This window comes from Bombina bombina, unplaced genomic scaffold (assembly GCF_027579735.1).
Source record: "Bombina bombina isolate aBomBom1 unplaced genomic scaffold, aBomBom1.pri scaffold_1019, whole genome shotgun sequence".
Lineage (NCBI taxonomy): Eukaryota > Metazoa > Chordata > Amphibia > Anura > Bombinatoridae > Bombina > Bombina bombina.
The window spans coordinates 1-27500 of NW_026511850.1; the positions used below are offsets into that span (position 1 = coordinate 1).

Genomic DNA, 27500 nt, shown 5'->3' on the forward strand with positions numbered 1-27500 from the left:
CGCATTACAACACTGCATGTGAACTGTGGAGCATATGTCTATAGGTTGGGTGTTCCCAGACCTTACGTTGTTTATCCTAAATTGCATTAGGATGTCCCTTTAACTTTTATTTATTATAATAGAATGAAGGGTTTTTTTTTTATATTCTTCACAATTTGAATAATTTATGAATGGGAAACGTACTGCAAGGTATATTTCTTAGATTTATAAATGTGTACCCTAAGGACGATACACACAAATCATGGGGAGGAGAGTGGCGGCAGCAGATTTGTACCAGCACCCTAATGTTTTTGTCTAGTATGTTGTTTGAATGCCAAGAGATTAGTGTCAGGTCTAAGCATAAAAAATAAACAGGTTTTGTTTGTTAATTTGTTTTACACAACTATGAATTTTCATTGATCGGACCCAGATATTTTCTGTATTTTCATATAGTGTAAAATGATCTATAGGACGCTTCCTTGCACTGCATTTCATAGTTTATCTAAGGCCAGATGTAACTGCTGAGATAGAACCATATTGTAAGGAGGATATTGACTACAGGTGTATAAAGAGATCTTAACCTACTGAGAATTGTTGAGCATTTATATCAAGCAGGCAATCTAGCTGTTCGGATCCTCCAACCCGATGACTTGTTAAGATCACCACATCAGTAGGGTTCTATCTGGTCCCTCTTCCGTTTGTAACACGCAACGTAACTAATAATGTAATAATCATAAAGCATGTGATGTTAAATAGTTGGAGGGATTTCATGGTAAGTATGTGAAGAATGTTATTGTGAAGTAGCCACTCACAATCTGGCTATTTCTTTTGTTTATGTTAATCTTTTGCTGTTATTTTTATCTTAAAAAAGAAATGAAGATATTTAACAGCAAATGGGAAACACATGGCCAATCATGTTTGTTTATATTATATTTTATTTTTTTTTCTTCTGTTATCAATAGACATGAGTGAATATTTCACAATATTTTACTTTAAACAGTGAATGTTTGCTACATTGGTTCATTTTAAAAGAATTTCTAATGTTTGCCAAAAGATTGTAGGTTCAATTGAATTTGATATATTGAATATTCAACTCGGGCACAAGTAATGGAATATAGCTGTGAATGTATCATTGGATTTAAATATTGGTTCTTCTTTACTTAGTGTTAATTCTATGAGATTCATGCTATATTTTGTTTTATGTTTTTCCCCCTTATGTTGAATGTTTAGTCTCATTTGACATACCTGTCTGTACTGCTTTTCATCAAACTTCTGAGAAGGGCCTGTCAATCACCCTGAACAAGCAGGATGTAGGCTCGCAAGTGCTAACCTGCCCCCACAAGGGCTCAAAAGCAGCTTCTTCTGCTTAGTACATTGAGCCCCAAAACATTTTTTTTCCAGTGCCTCATATCAAGTTAAGCATCCGAAGATGATGATACATTTATTTTCTAGAAACATACAATTAAAGAAACACAAATGTCCAGTGAACATTTATTTTACCTTATAAATCTTATTTTCTAAGCGTTTCTTATCCCTAGAAATAACATGTTTTTCTTAGTGATCAAACTGATGATTTCTAGTAATAAAGAAAAACTAGATTGCAAGCTGTATTCATTTTTTTAGTCTATTTTCTTTAATAATTCATTTGTATTTTAGGTTGTTAAAGCAAAAACAATGTTGTTTTTCATAAATATGTTGGGTTTAAGTAATGAAATTGCACACTGTTTTAATTACTGTTGCATTTATACCACATAGGCCTATTGGTGTGAAAGTAATGGAAACACAAGTTCCGGGCAACTAAGGGGCCGCCCTGGAAGGCCACCTCCACCAAAAGTGTCAAAGGACTGGTGCATCACGTGTTGCCTTCCTCGAGCATCATCCGACATAAGGTTTGAGTACAAAACAGAATGTGTCTGTATTAAACAGATCAAAAAGTCAAGTCCTAAAAAGACCACAACCAGAGCTACCTCCCCCGACCTAAACCTGGACATCCTCTGTATAATAAATACATGGTGAGATTACAGTTTGTACACTTTTTAAAAAATGTTATTAGAACACTCTAATAATTTAAGTGTATCCTTGTTGAGGACATTACGCTTATTTATAAAATGTTTTACCAGGGAAAAATACTTTGAGATTTCTCTCATTTTCGTATATGTCCTGGGATATACCAGCAATGCAGTTACATATTTGTACAAGATAGTTATATTTATACACAGAACCAAGGAAGGTCCTTTACAGGATTGATTTGTTAGTAAAGATAGAGACATTTTTCTTTTTAAGGACCCTCAGGTTGCTGGAGGATTTGGTGATCTTCCGTGAGGTTATTCCACAGTTGAGGAGCTCTGAATGAGGAATGCCAACCCATTAGCTTCCTTGTTCTAAATGGGAATAGAGCTAGAGTGGAAGAAGAGAACCTTATGTTATAGGGGGGATGGGAAGCAGGGGTGAGGCATACTACTCAGTAGCGCAGGAGGAAAGTGGTTATACACAAGGGGGGGGGGCAGGGAGGTGAAGAAATGTCTAGAGTTAAGCTCAAGAGCCAGTTTTAGTTCTTTTAACATAGCACAATGATCGAGTTTTGTAATCACATTGCAGGACAAAATCAGCATGAGAGTTGCAAGTTTACTGAGATAGATCCAAGGTGCAGACCCATATGCATCATCCTGAACCTCAAGATTTAGACAGAATTATATTTCTAAAAAGGGCTGTACAGTTTGGACATAGTTTTTTCATTAATGAGGTCCAAACGGACAGGTTGGGATCAAGCCAAATACCGGGATACTTTATAGGATTTGACAGGAACCCGAGCCTACAGTGTGTTAATTTAATTACTTTTAACTCTGCGTTTTAATTTTTTTTTTTCATTTTTGATTAGTCCTAAAAACCATGGTCACTGTTTTGTCAGTGTTTAGATATCATTTATTTTTACAGATACAGTCTTTCGACCTCTAACAAATCCTGCTGCAACACAGCCTAAAGTTGTGTATGATATGTTTGGTTTTGTTGCATACATTATAGTGTCATATGCATACATGTGTACAGTTGAGTTTTGCAAACTAAGGGAAGATCATTTGAGAACAAGGACCCTAAAATGGAACCCTGGGGCACACCACACATTACTTTGTTCGACATTGTTCGAAATAGACACAGATTGAGATCTGTCTGATCAGTAAGGAGCAGAACAATTTAATGATATATCATTTAATTGCAAGTAAATTAATTATTTTAATTTAAAAAAAATGTATATCTACTACACTATTTACTCTATAACAAGGGACATAAAACAGGAATAATAAAAATGTTCACAGGTGAAATAATCAGCTCATTAGTAAACATGGTTATATTACCTGCTCGTCACCCAAGGTAATCTTAAAAAATCAGGCCTGTTTAGGGAGGCTTGAAGACAGGTTTGAAAAACTGTAATATAGAAAAACCCAAAAGTTAGGGGCTTAAGAGTCCTTATAAATCGTGTCAGACTCTACTCCTTGTCAGGACTAAGAGACCTAAAAACTGCAGTTTTTGAGGAGTGCCTTCATGAAATTCTTGTAAAGAAAAGTGCTTGGCTTGAATATCAGTAAGCTGCTCGGGGTATTCCCTTCATTTCTTGATGCAAGGTTTTATTTAATTAGACACACTATTTGGAATCCGAATATTATTACCAAAATGAATATGCTATACTAAAATATAATTTTTGTGTTTTTAATTACTAAATAAAAATAAAACTTGACTGTTTATTTCCTAGTTGCCTGTGCCTCATGGGATTGCTGAAAAAGATGTTGTGTCCAAAAACCCTGGAGAACTATCCTGCAAGGTAAGGACAATCCTCCTGTTATTGATTTTATGTGTGAGCTGATCTGACTCCGCTAAAAGGTTATCGTATCATAATAATGGTGCTTTGCTATTCTGCAGCGTGGAGATGTGCTAGTGCTGCTGGAACAGACAGATAACAACTCCCTTAATTGCCAAAGGGGATCAGCAACTGGTGAAGTCAAAGTGTCAAATATAAAGATAATCACCCCACTCGATGAGAGTTTGGACACCACACAAAAAGTAGAGTTTTAATGCCATAGACGAGTAATTGTTATTATAGTTTATAAACTATTGTTCCCTCACTTGTCTTTTGAGAGCTTTGTAGTTCACTTTTGAAAATGTCTTTGGTGATCTGATGAAAGGAACTGTAGAAAACATGCATTCTCTGATGGTACACTAAAAAGATAAACAATACTTGTGTTAAAAATTTGGAATTATTTTTCATTGCAAGTATCTTCAACCAGCTAGCAGAAGACCGTAACTCTTTTATGAGAAATTAAATATGAAAATGCAGACAACAACACATTCTATAAATAAAAAGAGAGAAGCGCTCAATCTGGGAACGAACAAAAGCAAAATAGCATGCTCTAAGGCTAGTTACCACCCAAGAAGCAGCCTCTTTTTGTCTCAACATGTGCCTTTCACAGAGAAGAACTTTCCTGAAGCATATCAGTCTGATCCTTGACTTCACAGTACAGTCCAGCCCGAAATACCAGGCAATCCCTCTCTGAACGAGAGAAACAGCAAAACCCCAGACGTACGTTTCGGCCTATTGTGGGCCTCGTCAGTGAGGTGCAGCCATATCCCTCTAGGCACACTGAGCAACGGGTCCACGTCTGGATTCCCGCATCACACTTAGGGAGACTTCCCAAAATGTCATAATTTGGCATAAATAAAAAGAGAGAAGCGCTCAACCTGGGAACGAACCAAAAGCATAATAGCTTGCCTCTATGGCTAGTTACCACCCAAGAAGCAGCCTCTTTTTGCTCAACATGTGCTTTTCACAGAGAAGAACTTTCCTGAAGCATATCAGTCTGATCCTGACTTCACAGTAAAGTCCAGCCCCGAAATACCAGGCAATCCCTCTCTGAACGAGAGAAACAGCAAAACCCCAGACGTACGTTTCGGCCTATTGTGGGCCTCGTCAGTGAGGTGCAGCCATATCCCTCTAGGCACACTGAGCAACGGGTCCACGTCTGGATTCCCGCATCACACTTAGGGAGACTTCCCAAAATGTCATATTTGCATATAAAAAAAGAGAGAAGCGCTCAACCAGGGAACGAACAAAAGCATAATAGCTTGCTCTATGGCTAGTTTACCACCCAAGAAGCAGCCTCTTTTTGCTCAACATGTGCCTTTCACAGAGAAGAACTTTCCTGCAGCATATCAGTCTGATCCTGACTTCACAGTACAGTCCAGCCCAGAAATACCAGGAAATCCCTCTCTGAACGAGAGAAACAGCAAAACCCCAGACGTACGTTTCGGTCTATGTGGGGCCTCGTCAGTGAGGTGCACCGATATCCCTCTAGGCACACCTGGAGCAACGGGTCCACGTCTGGATTCCCGCATCACACTTACGGGATGGACTTCCCAAAATGTCATAATTTGCATAAATAAAAAGAGAGAAGCGCTCAACCTGGGAACGAACAAAAGGCATAATAGCTTGCTCTATGGCTAGTTACCACCCCAAGAAGCAGCCTCTTTTTGCTCAACATGTGCTTTCACAGAGAAGAACTTTCCTGAAGCATATCAGTCTGATCCTGACTTCACAGTACAGTCCAGCCCCGAAATACCAGGCAATCCTCTCTGAACGAGAGAAACAGCAAAACCCCCAGACGTACGTTTCGGCCTATTGTGGGCCTCGTCAGTGAGGTGCAGGCCATATCCCTCTAGGCACACTGAGCAATGGGGTCCACGTCTGGATCCCGCATCACACTTAGGGAGACTTCCCAAAATGTCATAATTTGCATAAATAAAAAGAGAGGATAGCGGCTCAATCCTGGAACGAACAAAAGCAAAATAGCTTGCTCTATGGCTAGTTACCACCCAAGAAGCTGCCTCTTTTTTGCTCAACATGTGCCTTTCACAGAGAAGAACTTTTCCTGGAGAATTGCCTGGTATTTCGGGGCTGGATTGACCTTACTTGGCGGGGATCAGGACTGATATACTTCAGGAAGTTTTCTTATCTGTGAAAAGCACCCTGGTCTAAAAGAGGGCTGCTTCCGGGTGGTAAATCGCCATAGAACAAGCCACTGAGCTGTTGTTCGTTTCCCTGGTGTAGAGCGCTCTCTCTTTGTATGCAAATTATTATGACCCTGGGGAAGTCTCCCTATGGGTGATGGGGGAAACCAGACGTGGACTCCTTGCCCAGTGTGCTTAGAGGAATGTGGCTGCACCTCACTGACGAGGCCCATAGGAGGCCGAAACAATCGTCTGGGGTTGTCATGTTCCTTGTTCAGAGGAGAATTGCCTGGTATTTCGGGGCTGGACTGACCTTACTTGGCGGGATCAGACTGATATACTTCAGGAAAGTTTTCTTCTGTGAAAAGCACCCTGGTCTAAAAGAGGCTGCTTCCGGGTGGTAAATCGCCATAGAACAAGCCACTGAGCTGTTGTTCGTTCCTGGTAGAGCGCTTCTCTCTTTGTATGCAAATTATTATGACCCTGGGGAAGTCTCCCTATGGGTGATGGGGGAAACCAGACGTGGACTCCTTGCCCAGTGTGCTTAGAGGAATGTGGCTGCACCTCACTGACGAGGCCCATAGGAGGCCGAAACGATCGTCTGGGGTTGTCATGTTCCCTTGTTACAGAGGAGAATTGCCTGGTATTTCGGGGCTGGAGCTGACCGTACTTGGCGGGATCAGACTGATATACTTCAGGGAAAGTTTTCTTCTGTGAAAAGCACCCTGGTCTAAAAGAGGCTGCTTTCCGGGTGGTAAATCGCCATAGAACAAGCCACTGAGCTGTTGTTGTTCGTCCTGGTAAGAGCGCTTTCTCTCTTTGTATGCAAATTATTATGACCCTGGGGAAGTCTCCCTATGGGTGATGGGGGAAACAGACGTGGACTCCTTGCCCAGTGTGCTTAGAGGAATGTGGCTGCACCTCACTTGACGAGGCCCATAGGAGGCCGAAACGATCGTCTGGGGTTGTCATGTTCCTTGTTCAGAGGAGAATTGCCTGGTATTTCGGGGCTGGACTGACCTTACTTGGCGGGATCAGACTGATATACTTCAGGAAAGTTTTCTTCTGTGAAAAGCACCCTGGTCTAAAAGAGGCTGCTTCCGGGTGGTAAATCGCCATAGAACAAGCCACTGAGCTGTTGTTCGTTCCTGGTAGAGCGCTTCTCTCTTTGTATGCAAACAACACATTCTATGATTCTATGAAAACACAGACAACAACACAATGGTTAGTGATGATGCCACTTGCTATACAGAAGTTGCCAGTGGCTGACGATTGCGGTTCCAGCAAACAATCTCAGCTTTAATGAATACAGGCCACTTTTCCTTTCAAGTGAAAGGTTCCTGGCTAAACTGTGTTAAATTATATATGATTTCCTTTCTTCCTACACTACAGGATTCAAGAATTTAAGATGCTTTTATAGAGGATTTATGTCAGGCAAATGGACATTTCTCTGGCAGCCCTCGTCTGCTCCTCTGGGGCAGGAAAGAATGACACATTTTTATACCAAAAAAAAATAAATAAATAAAAAATCCCATTTTACTCTGTAGAACAGAGGTCCTCCATCCTCTCTCTATTCACTATCTTTCTCTAGCCCATTGGGTCTAGAAAACTTTTTTTTTTTCCTGTGGTCCTATGAAAGGATGAAAAGAAATGGCTCTTTTGAGGACTACATGTGTTTGTTTGTTGCTTAGCACTGTCTTTGTAATGTGTACAATGTGGGTGTGCATTTTTAATCTTGCCGAGTTGCTGTTGATAGACGACACACTGTCTGCAAATAAACTTTGACATCCACCACACTAAAGCCAGCCCATTCTAGTCTTTCTCATCCCCATACTGTTTAAAATAGCATGAAGTGCCCCCTCAAAGCAATACTGTGAAATATTTCTGTCTATAAGAATATTATCCTAAAGCAGGGATGGTCAACTTCCTAACACATGAGGGCTGCAGATTAATATTGTAGAAGCCTTCAGGACCCCCACAAATGTACACAAATAATAATATATTTCCTGATAATATCCATTGATACAGGGCCAGCTTTTGTTTTTCCCCGTTCCAAATGTTTCACCAGAAGTCCCTAAACACCACATTTCTTCTACAAGATACGACGAGTCCAAGGATTTCATCCTTGTGGGATATTATCCTCCTGCTAACAGGAAGTGGCAAAGAGCACAACAGCAGAGCTGTATATATAGCTCCTCCCTTCCCCTCCACCCCAGTCATTCTCTTTGCCTGTTGTTATACTAGGAAGAGGTAAAGTGAGGTGTTAGTTTTAGTTTCTTCAATCAAGAAGTTTTTTATTTTAAATGGTACCGGTGAGTACTATTTTCCTCAGGGGGATATGGAAGAAGATTTCTGTCCTGAGGGTTGATGATCTTAGCAGCTGTAACTAAGATCCATATTGGTTCCCACAAGACTTCTGAAGGTAATACAAGAGACATCTTCAGTGTGGAGAACGGTTTCATTCTACAAGCAGCACTGAGGTATGTGCAGCCCTTTATTTCTTAGGATACTTGGTATATCAGAACTGGCTGACGTTTATTTCCCTGCAAGGGAAGGGGTAAGCAGAACACCTGTAAAACAAAGGGTATTATTGAGTAACCTAGGCTTACTTTATTTTATATGACATAGTGGGCAAGCATTATAATGGATAACCGCGTTATAAAGGACACTGGGAGAGGCAGAAAATATGCTTAACATTTTTATGTTTATAAACCGTTGGGTCACATTTTGAGTGTGCTTAGGGTTTTTTTAGATCCGCATGGCTTATACTCTGAACCGCTTCACCATGCGGTTGTTCAGGCCTAGACGCTCATCGGACGTGATGGGCGGGGCTTAATTTCACGCGCTCAGACATGCACTTTACTCTGACTGAGAAGGCAGCAGGCATTAGCTCTGGTTGAGCCTAGACTGGTGTTCTGTTAACCGGATCATTGCAGAGTCATTTTGCAGTGCCCTGGGGCAGGTAGGTTATTTTTGTCAAATCTAACATATTGTGACTATAAATACCTTTTAGAGGTTAATTTCTCCCCTTACTCTTGGGGTGCAATAATTTTTGGAGCCATTGATTGGGGTGTAGTTAATTTAAAAGGGTAAATTAACGTTTTGAAGCAGTTTTGGAAAAATTTGTGCGCTTTTTTATTTCTTAAAGGCGCAGTACATGCTTTTAAAAAATTGTTTTAAATCAATAATAAAGTGTTTAACGACTATTGTGGTTATTGCTAGTCTGTTCAACATGTCTGACATTGAGGAATTTCTTTTTCTATGTGTTTAGAAGCCATTGTGGAACCCCCTCTTACATTGTGTACCTCTTGTACTGAAAGGGCATTACACTGTAAAAAAGCATATTTTAGGTAAAGAAAGTGTGCCTAAGGATGATTCTCAGTCTGAAGAGATCAGGCTATGCCATCCAATTCTCCCCAAGTGTCACAACCCACACAAGCGACGCCAAGTACCTCTAGTGCTTCTAAATCCTTTACTCTGCAAGAGATGGCTGCAGTTATGTCAACTACCCTTACAGAGGTATTATCTAAATTACCAGTGTTACAGGGTAAACGCAGGTAGGCCAGGTATTAATGTGAATACTGAATCCTCTGATGCTTTATTGGCTATTTCTGATGTACCCTCACAGTGCTCTGAGTTGAGAGTCAGGGAATTGCTGTCTGAGGGAGAACTTTCAGACTCAGGAAATGTGTTACCTCAGACAGATTCGGACGTGATGTCCTTTAAATTTAAGCTTGAAACACCTCCACCTGTTACTTCGGGAGGTTTTAGCGACTCTGGATGATTGTGACCCTATTGTGATACCACCAGAGAAATTGTGTAAGATGGACAAATATCTAGAGGTGCCTACTTACACTGATGTTTTTCCGGTGCCTAAGATTATTTCAGAATTTCCCCCTCCTAATTTTAAGAAAATGTTTCCCATATCAGACACCATTCGGGACTCGTGGCAAAACAGTCCCTAAGGTGGAGGGAGCTATATCTACCCTGACTAAGCGTACAACTATACGTATTGAGGACAGTTGTGCTTTCAAAGACCCTATGAATAAAAAGTTAGAGGGTCTTCTAAAGAAATTATTCATCAGGGTTTCCTTTTACAACCTACGGCTTGCATTGTTCTAGTAACTACTGCAGCAGCTTTTTGGTTTGATGCTCTAGAAAAGTCTCTGAAGGTTGAGACTCCATTAGATGACATCTTGGATAGAATAAAGGCTCTCAAGCTAGCTAATTCTTTTATTACTGATGCCAGCTTTTCAAATTGCTAAATTAGCAGCGAAAAGTGAAGGATTTGCCATTCTAGCACGTAGAGCATTATGGCTCAAATCTTGGTCTGCTGATGTGTCATCAAAATCTAAGCTTTTAGCTATTCCTTTTAAGGGTAAGACCCTATTCGGGCCTGAATTGAAGGGAATCATTTCTGACATTACTGAAGGTAAAGGCCATGCCCTACCTCAGGATAAATCTGTTAAGATGAGGGGTAAACAAAATAATTTTCGTTCCTTTGAAACTTTAAAGGAGGACCCTCTGCTTCCTCTTCCTCCACAAAGCAGGAAGGGAATTTTGCTCCATCTAAGTCAGTCTGGAGACCCAACCAGGCTTGGAATAAAGGTAAACAATCCAAGAAGCCCGCTGCTGCTACAAAGACAGCATGAAGGGGCGGCCCCCGATCCGGGACCGGATCTAGTAGGGGGAAGACTTTCTTTCTTTGCTCAGGCTTGGGCAAGAGATGTTCAGGACCCTGGGCACTGGAAATTGTGGACCCACGGGTATCAACTTGAATTCAAGGATTTTCTCCCAAGAGGGAGACTTCATCTTCACGATTATCTGTAGACCAGATAAAAGAGAGGCATTCTTATGCTGTGTAAAAGACCTCTCTACCATGGGAGTAATTTGTCCCATTCCAAAACTGGAACAGGGGCAGGGGTTTTACTCAAATCTTTTTGTGGTTCCCAAAAAAGAGGGAACTTTCAGACCCATTTTAGATCTCAAGTGTCTAAACAAATTTCTCAGAGTTCCATCATTCAAGATGGAGACTATAAAGAACAATCTTACTAATGATCCAGGAGGGTCAATATATGACTACCGTGGACTTGAAGGATGCATATCTTCATATTCCTATCCACAAGGATCATCATCAGTTTCTAAGGTTTTGCCTTCCTGGACAAACATTATCAATTCGTGGCTCTTCCCTTCGGGTTGGCCACAGCACCCAGAATCTTCACAAAGGTTCTAGGGTCCCTTCTGGCGGTTCTCAGACCGCGGGGCATAGCAGTGGCGCCTTATCTGGACGATATCTTGATCCAGGCGTCAACTTATCATCTGACAAAATCTCACACGGACACAGTGCTGCTTTTCCTGAGAACTCACGGTTGGAAGGTGAACATAGAGAAGAGTTCACTTGTCCCACACACAAGGGTTCCTTTCTTGGAACCCTGATGGACTCGGTAACCATGAAAATATTTCTGACGGAGGTCAGAAAATCAAAGATTTGGAATACTTGCCGAACACTTCAGTCCATTCCTCGGCCATCAGTGGCTCCGTGGTTGGAGGTCATTGGTTTAATGGTAGCGGCAATGGACATCATTCCGTTTGCCCGCTTTCATCTCAGACCACTGCAGCTGTGCATGCTCGGACAGTGGAATGGGGACTATGCGAATTTATCTCCTCAGATAAATCTGGATCAAGAGACCAGAGACTCTCTTCTTTGGTGGTTGTCGCCGGATCATCTGTCCCAGGAGACATGTTTCCGCAGACCCTCGTGGGTGATAGTGACAACGGACGCCAGTCTTCTGGGCTGGGGTGCAGTCTGGAATTCCCTGAATGCTCAGGGTGTTTGGACTCAGGTGGAGTCTCTACTTCCAATCAATATTCTGGAACTGAGAGCAATATTCAATGCGCTTCAGGCATGGCCTCAGTTGGCTTCGGCCAAATTCATCAGATTCCAGTCGGACAACATCACGACTGTGGCATATATCAATCATCAAGGGGGAACGAGGAGTTCCTTAGTGATGATAGAAGTATCCAAGATAATGCGATGGGCGGGAGGCCCACTCTTGTTATCTGTCGCAATCTACATCCCAGGAGTAGAAAACTGGGAAGCGGATTTTCTAAGTTGTCAGACTTTTCATCCGGGGGAGTGGGAATTCCATCCGGAGGTGTTTGCTTCATTGATTCTCCAATGGGGCAGACCGGAACTGGATTTGATGGCATCTCATCATGCCAAGCTTCCACGTTACGGATCCAGGTTGAGGGATCCCCAGGCCGAACTGATAGATGCCCTGGCAGTGCCTTGGTCGTTCAGCCTAGCTTATGTGTTCCTCTCCTTCCATGCGTGATTGCTCGAATCAAACAGGAGAGATCTTCAGTAATCCTGATAGCGCCTGCGTGGCCACACAGGACTTGGTATGCGGTTTTAATGGACATGTCCTCTCTGCCACCGTGGAAACTTCCTTTGAGACAGGACCTTCTCATTCAAGGTCCTTTCCAACATCCAAATCTAATTTCTCTGCAGCTGACTGCTTGGAGATTGAACTCTTGATTTTACCTAAGCGAGGATTCTCTGATTCGGTCATTGATACTAGAAAGCCTTGTCACTAGAAAAATCTATCATAAGATATGGCGTAAATATCTTTATTGGTGTGGAATCCAAGGGTTACTCATGAGTAAAGTTAGGATTCCCAGGATTCTGTCTTTTCTCCAAAAAGGGTTGGAGAAATGGTTATCAGCAAGTTCCTTAAAGGGACAAATTTCTGCTTTGTCAATTTGCTTCACAAACGTTTGGCAGATGTGCCAGATGTTCAGTCTTTTTGTCAGGCTCTAACTAGAATTAAGCCTGTATTTAGACCAATTACTCCTCCCTGGAGTTTGAATTTACTTCTTCGAGTTCTTCAAGGGGTTCCGTTTGAACCCATGCATTCCATAGATATTAAATTGTTATCTTGGAAAGTTCTTGTTTTTAGTTGCTATTTCTTCTGCTCGAAGAGTTTCTGAGCTTTCAGCGTTACACATGTGATTCGCCTTATCTTATATTTCATTCTGATTAGGTGGTTCTACCTACCAAACCTGGATTTCTTCCTAATGTTGTTTCAAATAAGAATATTAATATGGAAATTGTTGTTCCTTCCTTGTGTCCTAATCCTTCTTCTAAGAAGGAGCGTCTGTTACATAACCTGGACGTGGTCCGTGCCTTGAAGTTTTACTTACAGGCTACCAAGGATTTCCGTCAATCATCTTCATTGTTCATTGTTTATTCTGGAAAGCGTAGGGGTCAGAAAGCTATGGCTACCTCTCTTTCTTTTTGGCTGAGGAGTATCATCCGCCTGGCATATGAGACTGCTGGACAGCAGCCTCCTGAAAGAATTACGGCTCATTCTACTAGGGCTATGGCTTCCACATGGGCCTTTAAAAACGATGCTTCTGTTGAACAGATTTGTAAGGCTGCGACTTGGTCGTCCCTTCATACTTTTTCCAAATTTTCCAAATTTGATACTTTTGCTTCTTCTGAGGCTGTTTTTGGGAGAAATGTTCTTCAAGCAGTGCTGCCTTCTGTTTAGGTCTCTGTCTTGTCCCTCCCTTTCATCCGTGTACTGTTGCTTTCGTATTGTATCCCACAAGTAAGGATGAAATCCATGGACTCATCGTATCTTGTAGAAGAAAAGGAAATTTATGCTTACCTGATAAATTGATTTCTTCTACGATACGACGAGTCCACGGCCCTCCCTGTCATTTTAAGACAGATTATATTTTCTTTATTTTTTACAACTTTAGTCACCTCTGCACCTTTTAGCTTTTCCTTTCTCTTCCTAAAACCTTCAGTTGAATGACTGGGGGTGGAGGGGAAGGGAGGAGCTATATATACAGCTCTGCTGTAATGCTCTTTGCCACTTCCTGTTAGCAGGAGGGTAATATCCCACAAGTAAGGATGAAATCCGTGAACTCGTATCGTAGAAGAAATCAATTTATCAGGTATGCATAAATTTCCTTTTTCTATTTCTGCTTTTTCCTGGTCCCACTAATTTTTGGCACCTATTCTTAGTTTCATTTTCTCATGGGGGCTCCATAAACTGGTGCTGAGGGCCACATGTGTTCCATGGGCTGCCAATTGGCCATCCCTGACCTAAAGTTCTCACTGCACTAGGATAGTTAATGACTCACAAGGGTCACAAATGTTGCTTTGGCTGAGCAATTGTGCAAAGTAGAATATTTTTTCCCCACTCTAGGTAACTGGAACTGTGATTTTTAATTTAAGTGTATGTGCAACTTGCATGTGTTTGCTGTCGTTTTTGTTTTTTACTCCTGTAATTTAAAATGGGAATGATACTGAGGGAGGATTATTTATTTTGTTATTATTAGTTGTACATACAGAAAATACTTAGCTGTTGCCATAAATGCAAAGTGCTGCCCTTTGGTGTGGGGAAAATACCTTCACTACTTAGTATAATCTTTAAACTTATTATTTTTTTGAAGGACAACAATGTTCCTCGTGCTCTGGTGCTGCATGATTTTACAGGGGGTAAGTGCATTTGTTATCTGTTTGCAGCAGCTTCTTCATGTAACTTTATAAAACAGTAGCCAGTGGCAGAACCTTGTTTGTTCTTTTATGTTCATTTATGTTTCATTATATAATATTGCCTTCTTTTAAAGGCCCAGTAAATACAGTAGATTTGAAAAATCAACAAATACATAAGACACTACAATAGCACTTAGTCTGAACTTCAAATGAGTAGAAGATTTTTTTTTTCTGACAATTTTGAAAAGTTATGTCTATTTCTACTCCTGCTGCATCATGTGACAGCCATCTGCCAATCAGAAATGCATATATGTATATCCTGTGAATTCTTGCACATGCTCAGTAGGAGTGGGTGACTCAAAAAGTCTAAATATAAAAAGACTGTGCACATTTTGTTAAAGGGAAGTTAAAAGTGATGCAGCATAGCTGTAAAAAAAACGGACTAGAAAATATAACCTGAACATCTTTATGTAAAAAAAGAATTATATTTTACCTCAAAAAGTATTCACAACCCGCTCTAAAGGACTTTAAGCAGCCAGTCAGTATCCATGTCCCGGGACTTGCAAAGGAGCGTGCCTCATGCACACTTATATTATTTCCCTATTTAGTTTAAGGACGTTTACTATAAAATCTCATGAGATCACAGTAAAACAGTTCATGACCTCAGAACTGCTGATGCTGATTGGCTGCTGTTCATTTCTTTTCTTTTTTCTTTTTTTTTTTTTTAACCTGCAGCTGGGCAGTATCTGAAAGATAACTTTTTACACAGCATTTACTCTGGTGAGCTGAGGACATTTTGAGGTAAAATATCTTCCTTTTTTACATAGAGATGTTCAGGTGAAATTTTCCTGTCAGCTTTTTACAGTTATGCTGCATCAAGTGATTTAGCATATGAGTATTCTGTCCCTTTAATGGAAGTAAATTGGAAAGTTGTTTAAAATTGCATGCTCTATCTGAATCATGGAAGTTTTAATTTTGACTTGAGTGTCCCTTTAAGACTATGCTTTACCATAATCTTATCTTGGTCTAATTAAATAATTATATGCTGTTGTCAGGAAAACAAGCAAAGTGAGTTTATTTTCTATTTTCTTTTGTTTGTAGTTGTAGTAAAAAATCTTTACCTACAATTCTGAAGATATGATTGTCAGTTGATCGAATACATTGAGTTTTGCATTTATTTAGTAGTAAGAGGACTTTATACCATCTACTCATATAATTAAAAAAAATTACAATGCAGAAGTCTGATCTTGGTACGTTCTGCTTAGCAGTGGGTATGTAGCAAGCATAGTCTCCATCTTTGGGTTGGTAAGTGATCATTGTTTTTTTTGCAGGAGATGTAGATGATCTGAGCCTTAATGCAGGGGAAACAGTTTACTTACTGGAAAAAATTGACAATGAATGGTACAAAGGAAAGTGCAAAAGTTGTACTGGAATATTTCCTTCCAATCATGTCAGGGTTCTGGTATGTACCATATGCTAATTATATTCTGGTCTTTAAGACTGATGATGAATAATAATAGATAGATATTATTAACTTAATATTCTGATTTTTTACTGAAAATCTTAGTTAAAAGGAGGGGATGCAGTAAGGCTGATACATTACTCCTAGTTATGTTTTTGTATTGCCATCACTCATTTGATGTGTGGTTGCTTTTGTTTTGCATTTTAAACAAATCCTATGCTATTTTGTGCTCGACAAAATGCTGATGGACAGAATGTCGAAGAACATTTGTCCGTCAGACATATGTCCGAGAGACTGTGTTCCGACGTCGGCCGAGGGCAAATACGCTCCAGAGAGTTTTGTTTTAATCAGAATCTCGGGCGCTGCAACCACCTCTGGGAATCTAACCATGGGCCCCACCCCCTACAACGTACTTTTAACTATTTATCTGTCTGTCTATCTTTTGATCTGTATCTATCCTTATCTATCTTTCTGTCTATCTTTCGTGGCCGGACTGTTAACCGACGGCCATTTTTCAGAATATTTTCCGTCACACAAATGTCAGTTGGACAAATGTCCGGCCTCTACGCTATTTAGTATACAATACTCCAATTAGAATCCTAATTGGCTGAGCTTTTATTTAAACCACATCTTGCTTTTCTGTAAAATTCTGCTTTTCCTCCCAAGAAAATCCAGAAAGCAAATTCTGTCCTTTAAAATGCTGCAAATCAAATAGCTGGTTTGGCAGCAAAACCTAGGGTGAAGATTTTACTTTTTGGCCTCATTGAATGGGACAATCACAATTTTTATACAAGAGCAAGTGGTCCCTTTAATGGTAACATGCTCTGAAGTTCTTGTTGTCACAGTTTTTTGTTTTTTTAATTCCCTCTCTGAATAACTATACTCCCCATATTTTGTTTTCATGTGGGACCAATCCATATATTAATGGTACGGGAAGTGATTCTTTAAACTTGAAGCATCATTTGTATGTCTCTTTAATACAAATAAAGGATGATTATCTACAATATATTCTATGGGAGACTGTTTGTTTTTACTAGTATATATTTACACTGTTTTTCTGCCGAAAAGAACAGTTTTATTTATGTATACTTGTATCTGTAAGTTTTTTTTTCATGTAGTTTACAGTATATGTAACCCTGTATATAAATAATTTGTGTTTATATATAGATTTTAGATGCTGATTTGAATTACAGCTAGTGTGACATGTATTTTGTAAACTGTATACAGTATTTGTTTGTGTAGTAGTCGGACTAGTCACCTCCTCTATGTCCTAGGAACAGATTCTCTGCCTAGAAAGTTAGGCATTATTAAGCTGTTGTTTGCCTGAGTTTACTGTAATGCATTGCTACCCTCTTTAGCATTTAAGTCATTAAAGGGTTAAATAATGTTTGTGCAACGATTATATTATCTATTTTCAAATGAAAACACCATACATTAGCAGCTTCTGCTCTATATATTATGTTCAGCGGCATACTAGAACCCCTGATAGACAAACCTCCCTGCATCATCTTATTATATATAAACGTTCTAATGATAGAATCTATATTTATTATTTCCATGTTAACTTAATCATGAAACATAGCAGAGTGCAGGTATTAATACTTATTGTGGAAAGTAAGAGACAAACTATATTTACTATGTTTATTAATGATATTTACCTAAATTTTAAGTGTTTTCTCTAAATTTCTTTTAATAGGTTGATGTTCCTGATAAAGTGACTCAGAAAAACATTACTTTCAACTCTGTAACAAAGTGAGTAATTTACCAATAGAAAATTACTGTAATATCCACAATGCTTCAAATTAATTTTAAAATATTGCACAAGTGGTGTCTTGCGCATCACATACTTAATAGATTATATCCCAGGAAAAATAACAGAAGCTTGAGATCCGGGCATGTAGATAGAGGGCTAGGGCATATGTGGTGGTGGTGCCCACATGTTTATCAGATCTGGCTCAGTCATTCAAGAGATTGAAGGGATTCTCCAAATCTCATTACCATCCAATCCTTTGATTTGGTTTTTAAACACAACTCCCAAAATTTCCATTGAATATCTAGTAAACTTTTCCAGATTTTCATGAATAGTGTTGTTTTTTTGATTGCCAAAAATTGGAAAAGTATAGACGTCCCGACCATACAAATATGGAAGAATAGGGTGTCCGACTTTATTGAATTAGAAGAGTTTTATTACCAGAAACAGGGAAATTTAGAAGTTTATATTGAGTTATTGTTATTTAGAAAATACGGTAACACATGATAATGAATATGCAGCACCTTTATAGTAACAAATTTGATACATTACATGGGGATCTTTTTTCTCTCAAGTTTTTCACACTTTAATCCCTGGAATACTATATATCCGAGGAGGTATTTTATCTTGCACTTCTTTGACTATATTTGGAGCTTAATTATGTTTTAAGATTAGTAATGATATTGTGTTATGTTGTATAATCTACAAAAGTTTATGGATCTATATGTATATTTTTGTAATTAAGGTTGTTAAATACTTTGTTGTATGTATAAATAATATTTCCTTCCTAAGATATGGAGAGTCCAAAACATCATTCAATTACTAGTGGGGATATCAATCCTGGCCAGCAGAAGGAGGCAAAGAGCACCACAGCAAAGATGTTAAATTTCACTCCCCTACCCATAATCCCCAGTCATTCTCTTTGCCTCTGTCAATGGAGGAGGTAAAGTTTGGTGTCTGAAGAAAAAATTTGATTTCTTTTCGCTGCAAGCAAGATTTTTGGGTATAGCTGTAGTCCATATCAATCTCTGCAATAGAGCAGTGGTGTCTTTAAAGCAGTTAGAAAGTTGTGAGGTAGTCCTTGATTAGTTTTCTAACATATTTGCTGCCCATGGTATAGAAAGCCAGAGTTGGTTACTCTGTTCTTTCTTTTTCTACAGGTCTCTGTAAGGAGTATGTGTCCTTTCACGCCTAGTATGCTTTCTACCTGCTGGACAGCTGGATGTGCAGGTAAATGCTTTTGTCTTCTAGGTTTGGAGACTTGCACTTCTATTTAACAAAAAAATATGCATTATTGTTTTGGGACACATTAAACCCTTAGTAGGGTTTTTATTTTGGCAGCATGCAGGCACAGGATATGTATGTGTGAGACTTAAGGTTAACCTTCCTTTATGGATAGGAAAGGGTTAACTTTTTATTTTTATTTGTGGCTCAGTTTATTCTGCTGTGTGTTTAAAGGTCCCTTTTGCTTGGTTTTGTTGGAGTAATGGGTCTTTATTTTTTTGTTTATGTTTGCACTTGAGAGCAGTGTTAAAGCTGTGGTCACAGTTTGACTTTAAGAGGGCTCAGTTTGCAAAGATTTGCATCTCAGCTTCTTGTTAGTGTTTTTGCCGCCTCTGTGTTCACACACTTTCACTTTGTGCTCTGTTAAGCAAGCCGGTCACATGATTCACTGTCTCTTCTGCTCTGTGTTCAGAGTGGCATCGGTGGTGCTGGTTGTGTTTAGGAAACCGGCAAGGTTATTTGGCAAGCTGTTTTTTGTTTTCTCCAAACGGAGGCCAGATAGGGCATCGGCTTTCATTGGGGTTTGTCTTTTTTCGCTCTATGTGAGTTTAAAATTTAAAGTGATAGTACTTTAAAATAAAAAAAAAAGGTTTTATTCGTTTTTTTCTTTGGGATGGATCATGGAGCAGGAGTCTGTTCTTATGGATAAATGTTTGTTGTGTCTTGAGGCACAAATTGTTTTACCCATGCAATTTTGTTCCTCCTGTTTAGACAGAACTTTAAAAAGTAAAGATAAACTTTTTGTTTCTGAGCCTAATGTCTCTAAAGGATGATGCTGTTCAGGCAATACCACAGCTTTCTCCTCAAATGTCCCAAGCCTCTATGGTGTCACATACAATGCCCTACAGTTCCTCTAAGCCTCCTGGTTGAGTTTTTTTTTCTGTCCCTGCTGCTGCTACACATGTTGCCCTCCCTCATAACTCTGAGGATGAGGTTTCCTCTGTGGCTTCCTCGAAGGATGAGATCTTAGATTCTGATAGTATAATTCCTTTGCCTGATGCTAAAGAAGTAAGCTTCAGGTTTAAGCTTGAACACCTTCGTGTATTGTTAAAGGAGGTATTGTCTACTTTGGATGACTCCGACTATCCTGTCGCGGTCAATCCTAAAAAATCTAGTAAACTTAGATACTATGAAGTTCGTTCCTCTGTGGAAGTGTTTCATGTTCCAGGCCGTGTGACAGAGATTATATCACAGGAATGGGAGAAGCCTGGGATTTCTTTTTTCCTTTCTCCAGTTTTTTAAAAATATGTTTCCTGTTACTGACTCCATTAAGGATTCATGGCGCACGGTGCCTAAAGTAGAAGGAGCTATTTCTACTTTGGCTAAGAGAACTACGATCCCTATAAAGGATAGCTGCTCTTTTAAGGACCGATGGACAAGAAGCTGGAGGCTTATTTAAAAAAGATGTATGTTCATCAGGGTATTCAATGGCAGTCTGCATTGCCACTGTAGCTAGTGCGGCATCTTATTTGTGTGATGCTTTGTCTGAATCTATTTTAGAAGAGACTCCATTGGAGGAGATTCAAGATAGGATTAAGGCTCTCAAACTAGCCAATTCCTTTATTTCTGATGCTAACATGCAAGTTATTAAACTGGGGGCCAAGATGTCAGGCTTCTCTGTTCTAGCCCGCAGGGCCTTGTGGCTAAAATATTGGTCAGCTGATTTTACTTCCAAGTCCAAGCTTTTGGTGCTCCCTTACAAGGGAAAGATCTTGTTTTGACCTGGCCTGGCAGAAACAATTTCTGATAATACGGGTGGAAAAGGGTCTTTTCTACCGCAAGATAAGAAGATCAGACAAAAGTCTTCCTCTTCCAAGCAGGAGCAATCCAAGTCTTCTTGGAAGCCCAATCAGTGATGGAACAAGGGGAAGCAATCAAAGAAACCTTCAGCTGAGCATAAGTCAGCATGAAGGGTCTGCCCCCGGTCCGGGACCAGATCAAGTGGGGGGCAGACTTTCCCTATTTTGTCAAGCCTTGATATGAGATATCCCAGATCCTTGGGCTGTGGACATAGTATCTCAGGGTTACAAAACAGAATTTAAATCTCTTCCTCTCAAGGGCAGATTACAGCTCTCATGATTATCTGCAGACCAGGTAAAAAGAGGGGCATTCTTGAACTGCGTTCAGGATCTTTCCTCCCTGAGAGGGATTGTTCCTGTTCCAGTAAGGGAACAGGGTCTAGGATTCTATTCAAATTTGTTTATGGTTTCCAAAAAAGTGGGAACTTTTCGACCCATTTTAGACTTTAAGTGTCTCAACAAGTTTCTCAGAGTACCGTCCTTCAAAATGGAAACCATTCATTCCATTCTTCCTTTGGTCCAAGAGGGTCAGTTCATGATGACCATAGATCTGAAGGATGCGTATCTTCATGTTTCCATCCACAGGGATCATCACAAGTTCCTGAGATTCACATTTCTAGACAAACATTTTGTTTGTGGCTCTTCCGTTTGGCCTTGCCACAGCTCACAGAATTTTCTCAAAGGTTCTGGGGGCTCTTTTGGCAGTGATCAGGTCTCGGGGAATTGCAGTGGCATCCTACCTGGACGACACATTGGTTCAGGTGCCATCTTTTCAACAAGCAAAATCTCATACAAAGATCTTGTTGTCTTTTCTACATTCCCACAGATGAAAAGTGAATCTGGGAAAGAGTTTCCTTGTTCCAGCTACAAGGGTGTTTTTTTTAGGGACCATTATAGATTCCCTATCTATGAAAATGTTTCTGACGAGGGCCAGTAAAGCCAAAGTTCTCTCCTCTTGCCTCTCTCTCTAGTCTACTGTTCAGCCATCAGCGCTCAATTTATGGAAGTAATTGGTCTGATGGTCGCTTCCATGGACATCATTCCCTTTGCTCAATTCCATTTGAGAGCTCTGCAATTATGCATGCTCAGACAATGGAACGGAGATCATTCAGATCTGTCTGAGAGGATAGATCTAGATCAGTCAACAAGAGACTCTTCTGTGGTGGCTTTCTCAGGAGCATATGTCTCAGGGCACATGCTTCTGGAGACCTTCCTGGGTGATTGTGACCATGGACGTCAGCCTGCTAGGTTAAAGAGCAGTCTGGGACTCGTTGAAAACTCAGGGACTATGGAAACGTTTTGGAGTTGAGAGCAATTTTCAATGCTCTAATGGCTTGGCCTCAATTGTCCTTAGCCCAGTTTATCAGGTTCCAATCGGATAATATCACCTCAGTGGCTTACATCAACCACCAGCAAGGAACTCGGAGTTCCTTAGCCATGAAGGAGGTGGCACGGATTATTCACTGGATGGAGGCTCACAATTGTCTTCTATCTGCCATCCACATTCCAGGAGTGGACAACTGGGAAGCGGATTTTCTGAGCAGACAGACTTTTCATCCTGGGGAGTGGGCTCTCCATCCAGAGGTATTCTCCAGGTTAACCCTCAAATGGGGGATGCCGGAGTTGGATCTGATGGCAACTTGGCAGAACGCCAAGCTTCCAAAGTACGGTTTAAGGTCAAGAGATCCGCAGGCCGCTCTGATAGATGCTCTGGTGGTTCCTTGGGTTTTCAGGCTAGCATACCTGTTTCCTATGTTTGTGCTCCTTCCACGAGTCATTGCTTGTATCAAACAGGAGAGAGCGTCAGTAATTCTAATAGCTCCTGCATGGCCACGCAGGATCTGGTATGCAGACCTAGTGAAGATGTCATCTCTTCCACCTTGGAGGTTACCTCTGATGAAGGACATTCTAACACAGGGTCCGTTCCTTCATCCAAATCTCGTTTCTCAGAAGCTGACTGCTTGGAGATTGAACCCTTAGTTCTGGCTATGCGTGGGTTTTCTGTCGGTCATTGGGACCATGCTGCAGGCTCGTAAGCCTGTTACTTGTAAGATTTACCATAAGGTATTGTGTAAATACCTTTGTTGGTGTGAATCAAAGGGCTACTCTTGGAGTAGGGTCAGGATTCCTAGAATTTTGTCTTTTCTCCAGGAAGGTTCTAGAGAAAGGGTTGTCAGTCAGTTCTCTAAAAGGTCAGATTTCTGCTTTATCTATTCTGTTACATACGGGTCTGGCAGATGTGCCAGATGTTTGATCCTTTTGTCAAGCCTTGGTCAGAATTAGGCCTGTATTTAAACCTGTTACTCCTCCTTGGCATTTTAGCCTTGTTCTTAAAGCTTTGCAGCAGGCTCGTTTGAGCTAATGCATTCCATAGATATTAAGTTATCTTGGAAGGCTTTGTTTCTTGTTGCTATTTCTTCTGCTCAGAGAATTTTGGGACTCTCGGCTTTGCAGTGTGATTCGCCTTATCTTATCTTTCATGCGGATAAGGTGGTTCTTCGTACAAAATTGGGTATTCTCCCTAAAGTGGTTTCGGTCAGAAATATTAATCAGGAAATTGTTGTTCCTTCTCTATGTCCCAATCCTCCTTCTCATAAGGAACAACTGTTGCACAATTTGGATGTTGTGAGTGCTCTAAAATTCTATTTACAGGCAACTAAGGATTTTCGCCAGTCTTCTGCCCTTTCTTTATTTCTCAGGAAAGCGCAAGGGTCAGAAGGCTACTGCTACTTCTCTTTCTTTCTGGTTGAGAAGTATGATTCATTTTGCTTATGAGACTGCTGGTCAGCAGCCCTCTGAGAAAATTGCAGCTCACTCCACTAGGGCTGTTTCCTCTTCCTGGGCTTTCAAAAATTAAGCTTTTGTGGAACAGATTTGCAAGGCTACAACTTGATCCTCTCTGCATACTTTTTCTGATGAAGCGGCATATCTAGCCGGGAAACGCGTTGCTGTTGTTTTCTTCTCTCAAAATAAATACAGACGTTTTTATATACCTGTCCGATCCTGTTGTTTTTACTACCACACACTATCCCCCTTTGTAAGCCGAGATCTGCTGCCTGTGCCCGAAGCGGTATACCTGATATCTTCAGTGACAGTGTTCGGGTTTGTTTGGAGACATACGAGGCCAACAGAGGTGCTTACCGATTGGTGGACGGGGAGTGACGTACGCTCACGGAGGTGTGTCAGTCGGGCGACTCCCAATAGTCCTGACCTGCGCTTTGAGGCACGTCATCCGTGCCGCCATTCTTGTGAGTATCTTGATCAGCGGGGCTATCTGGCAGCGAGGGGCTCATATTTTAGTATACCACAATACTGTTTTATGGTTTGGGCGCCTCTCTTCTCTTCCTTTCTATCGGGAGTGCAGCCATCGCCTTTGAGTTTCTTTACATCAACTATTTGTCATCACCTGCGCACCCTCTGAGGACTTGTATTCTCCATCTATACTTTTTCTAAATTTTATAAATTTGATACTTTTGCCTCGGCTGAGGCTTCTTTTGGGAGAATGGTTCTTCAAGCGGTGGTGCCTTCTGTTTAGGTCTGCCTGTCTTGTTCTCCCTCCCTGTTCATTCTGTGTCCTCTAGCTTGGGTATTGGTTCCCACTAGTAATTAAATGATGCTGTGGACTCTCCATATCTTAGGAAAGAAAACAAAATTTATGCTTACCTGATACATTTATTTCTTTCCGGATATGGAGAGTCCACGACCCCACTCTTAGGTTTAGACAGTATTTTTTTTTACTAAACCTCAGGCACCTTTACACCTTTTGTGTCATTCCTTTTTCCATTTCCCTTTGGTCGAATGACTGGGTATTAGGGGTAGGGGAGTGACATTTAACAGCTTTGCTGTGGTGCTCTTTGCCTTCTCCTGCTTGCCAGGAGTTATATTCCCACTAGTAATTGAATGACGTTGTGGATTCTCTATACCCGAAAAGAAAGAAATTTATCAGGTAAGCATTAATTTAGTTTTTTCTATAAATATTGGCTAAAAAAAGGAAATTAATAGTAAGCAGATATTTCACACAACCAATGCCATTAAATGCATGCTTATCCCATCCTATATCATTTTGATATAAGGGGAAGGCCAGCAATAGGTTGCACACTGTATAGTTACTGCAATTCAAAATAATCAAGGCTTATGGTTCTGAGGTTAGCCAATAAGAAAGCAAAGATCTGTAGAGATTGTGCATTGCCAGTTACTCCATTTTCTACTGAGTAAGTGGCAGCGTCTCTTTTTCACCTTATCTAGAGCCTGTAACTGCTTCTGTTCCTTATGGGGATTTATGTTTAGAGAGATATCACATTCACTGAGTGAACATGTCTATTTTGCTGTCATATAATTCTTTTCCAGATTCTGAACGAGACAATCTAGTGTAAAAATAAAATGTTGTAATTTATCACTACGGAATTATTCTTTAATGGGCGCATATTGTTTGAGATTCTTTAACGGTTTTGTTTGTCAAATGTGTAGAATTTTTTATACTTTTTAAGTGATAGGGAGTACAGTTACGAAAATGGGCATGTGTGCAAAAAATCATATGCATGTCAAAATAATAGCATGTTTGTATGTATTTTTTATAATTGTTTAATTCAAATAAATTAATCAATGTAAAGATGCAATCTATCTAAAGTAAATATGTACACTATTTATTATGGTTAACTCACTGGTTTTCAAACCTGTTCTCAGCCCCCCCTAACAGGCCAGATTTTGAGGATATCTGAACTAGAGCACAGGTGAAACAATCAGCTGATTAGTAAACATGGTTATTTTACCTGCTCTCACCCAAGTTAATCCTGAAAATCTGGCCTATTAGGGAGGCCCGAGGACAGGTTTGAAAACCAGTGTGTTAATTGTATCATGATAGTTAATGTTTTTGGTTAGGAACAAGTGTGATGTTAATATTATTTGCTATTGTTGTTGTTTTTTCACATTATATTCATAAAATGTTTACACATATACACTTATTTTGCATAACATTAATTCAATATAAATAACTGATACATTCTTTAATATTATTTTTAATGCTCTGTGCAATACATTGTAAACGTGGGCTTTTCAGGACTGTAACTGGTATTAAATGCTTTTTCATGGGAGGGAAGAAGTATTTACAGGGAAAATGAGACAAAACAGGAATATGATGCCAAAAAGATGTCAGAAACAAGCTAGGGGTAAGAGAGGAGGACAAATAATCAGGGTAATCAAACAAAAGACAAAATCATTTGGGATTAAAAAAAAAAATGTACAGATCGATATATGCAATCTGGATTAAAGCAAAGAAGGTAACAAAAAAATCAGCCTTTGACACTGTTGTCGACCCTCTCTTGCTCCAAACGCTCCATTCAGCATCTGCGACACAGCCCTCTTGTGGTTTTCCTCCTACGTGTCTTAACTGACCTTTAGTGTAACCTTCTCTGGCACATCCTCTGACCCTTTACCACTTTCTGTTGGGGTACAACAAGGCTCTGTCCTTGCTCCCTTTCTCTAATCAGTTTATAAATAATTCTTAGGTTCCTTGATAAAGTCCCATGGGTTTCAATATCATTTGTATGCTGATGATACTGAAATCTACCTGTGCACCAGACCTGTCGCCTTCCTTACTAACTCATGTCACTAACTGTCTTTCTAATATTTCATCCTGGATGCCTTTTCTTAACTTGAGCTAAATATCTCTAAAACTGAGCTCCTTATCTTCCCTACCGCTTCCAAAATCTTTACCCCCCAACTTTCTTTAACTGTTGATGATAACATCATTACCCCAACCCTGCTCACTTTCACTCCCTCACATCCAGTCTTTGGCCAATTCCTGCTGCTCATCATTTCCCGCCTTGACTGTTCCAACTCCATCCTTTCCGGCCTCCCTAGCTGCTGTGTATCTCCCTTACAATTCATAATAAATGCCTCTGCCAGACTGATCTTCCTAACACGTCACTCTTTATCTGCTCTAAAATCACCTCTCTGGCTTCCTCTAACCTCCATAATAAAACACAAAATCCTGACATTCAAGTCTCTCTCTAACACTGCTCCCCCCTATATCTCCGACCTCATCTCGAGATACTCTGCTCATGACCTCCTGCTCTGTTATTACCTCCTCACATTCCCATCTACAAGACTTCTCTAGATTGGCCCCTATCTTGTGGAACTCTCTGCCTTGCTCCACAAGCCTCTCCCCTCTTTCAAGCGCTCCTTAAAGACTCTACTGTTCATTGATGCATACACTATACAATATACGCTAACATTTTCTTATCTTAGTTCCTCTCCTTCTTTTGTTATCCCCTTTAATCCCCTTAGCATGTAAGCCTACAAGCCCAGCTGTTTTGTAGATCACCTTTATCATTTACAACAGTGCAAATCTTGGCAGGGCCCTCTATTCCTTTGTGTTCCATAATTGTTACCTTGCATATTAGACACGTTTATAGCGCTGTGGAATCTGTTGGTGTTCTACAAAAAACTGATGATAATAATAATAATACAAATAGGTATCATAGAGCAAGAAATAGTCTTAAAGGGACATAGTACTCATATGCTAAATCACTTGAAACTTATGCAGTATAACTGTAAAAAGCTGGCAGGAAAATATCACCTGAGCATCTCTATGTAAAAAAGGAAGATATTTTACCTCACAATCTCCTCAGCTCAGCAGAGTAAGTTCTGTGTAAAATGTTATACTCAGCTGCTGCTCAGCTGCAGGTAAAAAAAATGAACAGCAGCCAATTAGCATCAGCAGTG

At 40.2% G+C, this 27500-nt stretch overlaps 1 protein-coding gene across 1 annotated transcript in view; it reads left to right on the plus strand.

Annotated features, from left to right (window-relative positions):
- The first annotated feature begins 1687 nt into the window (after positions 1 to 1687).
- Positions 1688 to 27500, plus strand: part of LOC128643973 (SH3 domain-containing protein 19-like) — a 67445-nt gene continuing 41632 nt past the window's right edge. The window contains 9 exon segments of the mRNA XM_053696739.1: positions 1688 to 1759; positions 1762 to 1866; positions 1868 to 1948; positions 1950 to 1991; positions 3725 to 3793; positions 3892 to 4032; positions 14440 to 14485; positions 15814 to 15944; positions 17641 to 17696. Of these exon segments, the coding sequence (XP_053552714.1) occupies positions 1688 to 1759; positions 1762 to 1866; positions 1868 to 1948; positions 1950 to 1991; positions 3725 to 3793; positions 3892 to 4032; positions 14440 to 14485; positions 15814 to 15944; positions 17641 to 17696 (743 nt within the window).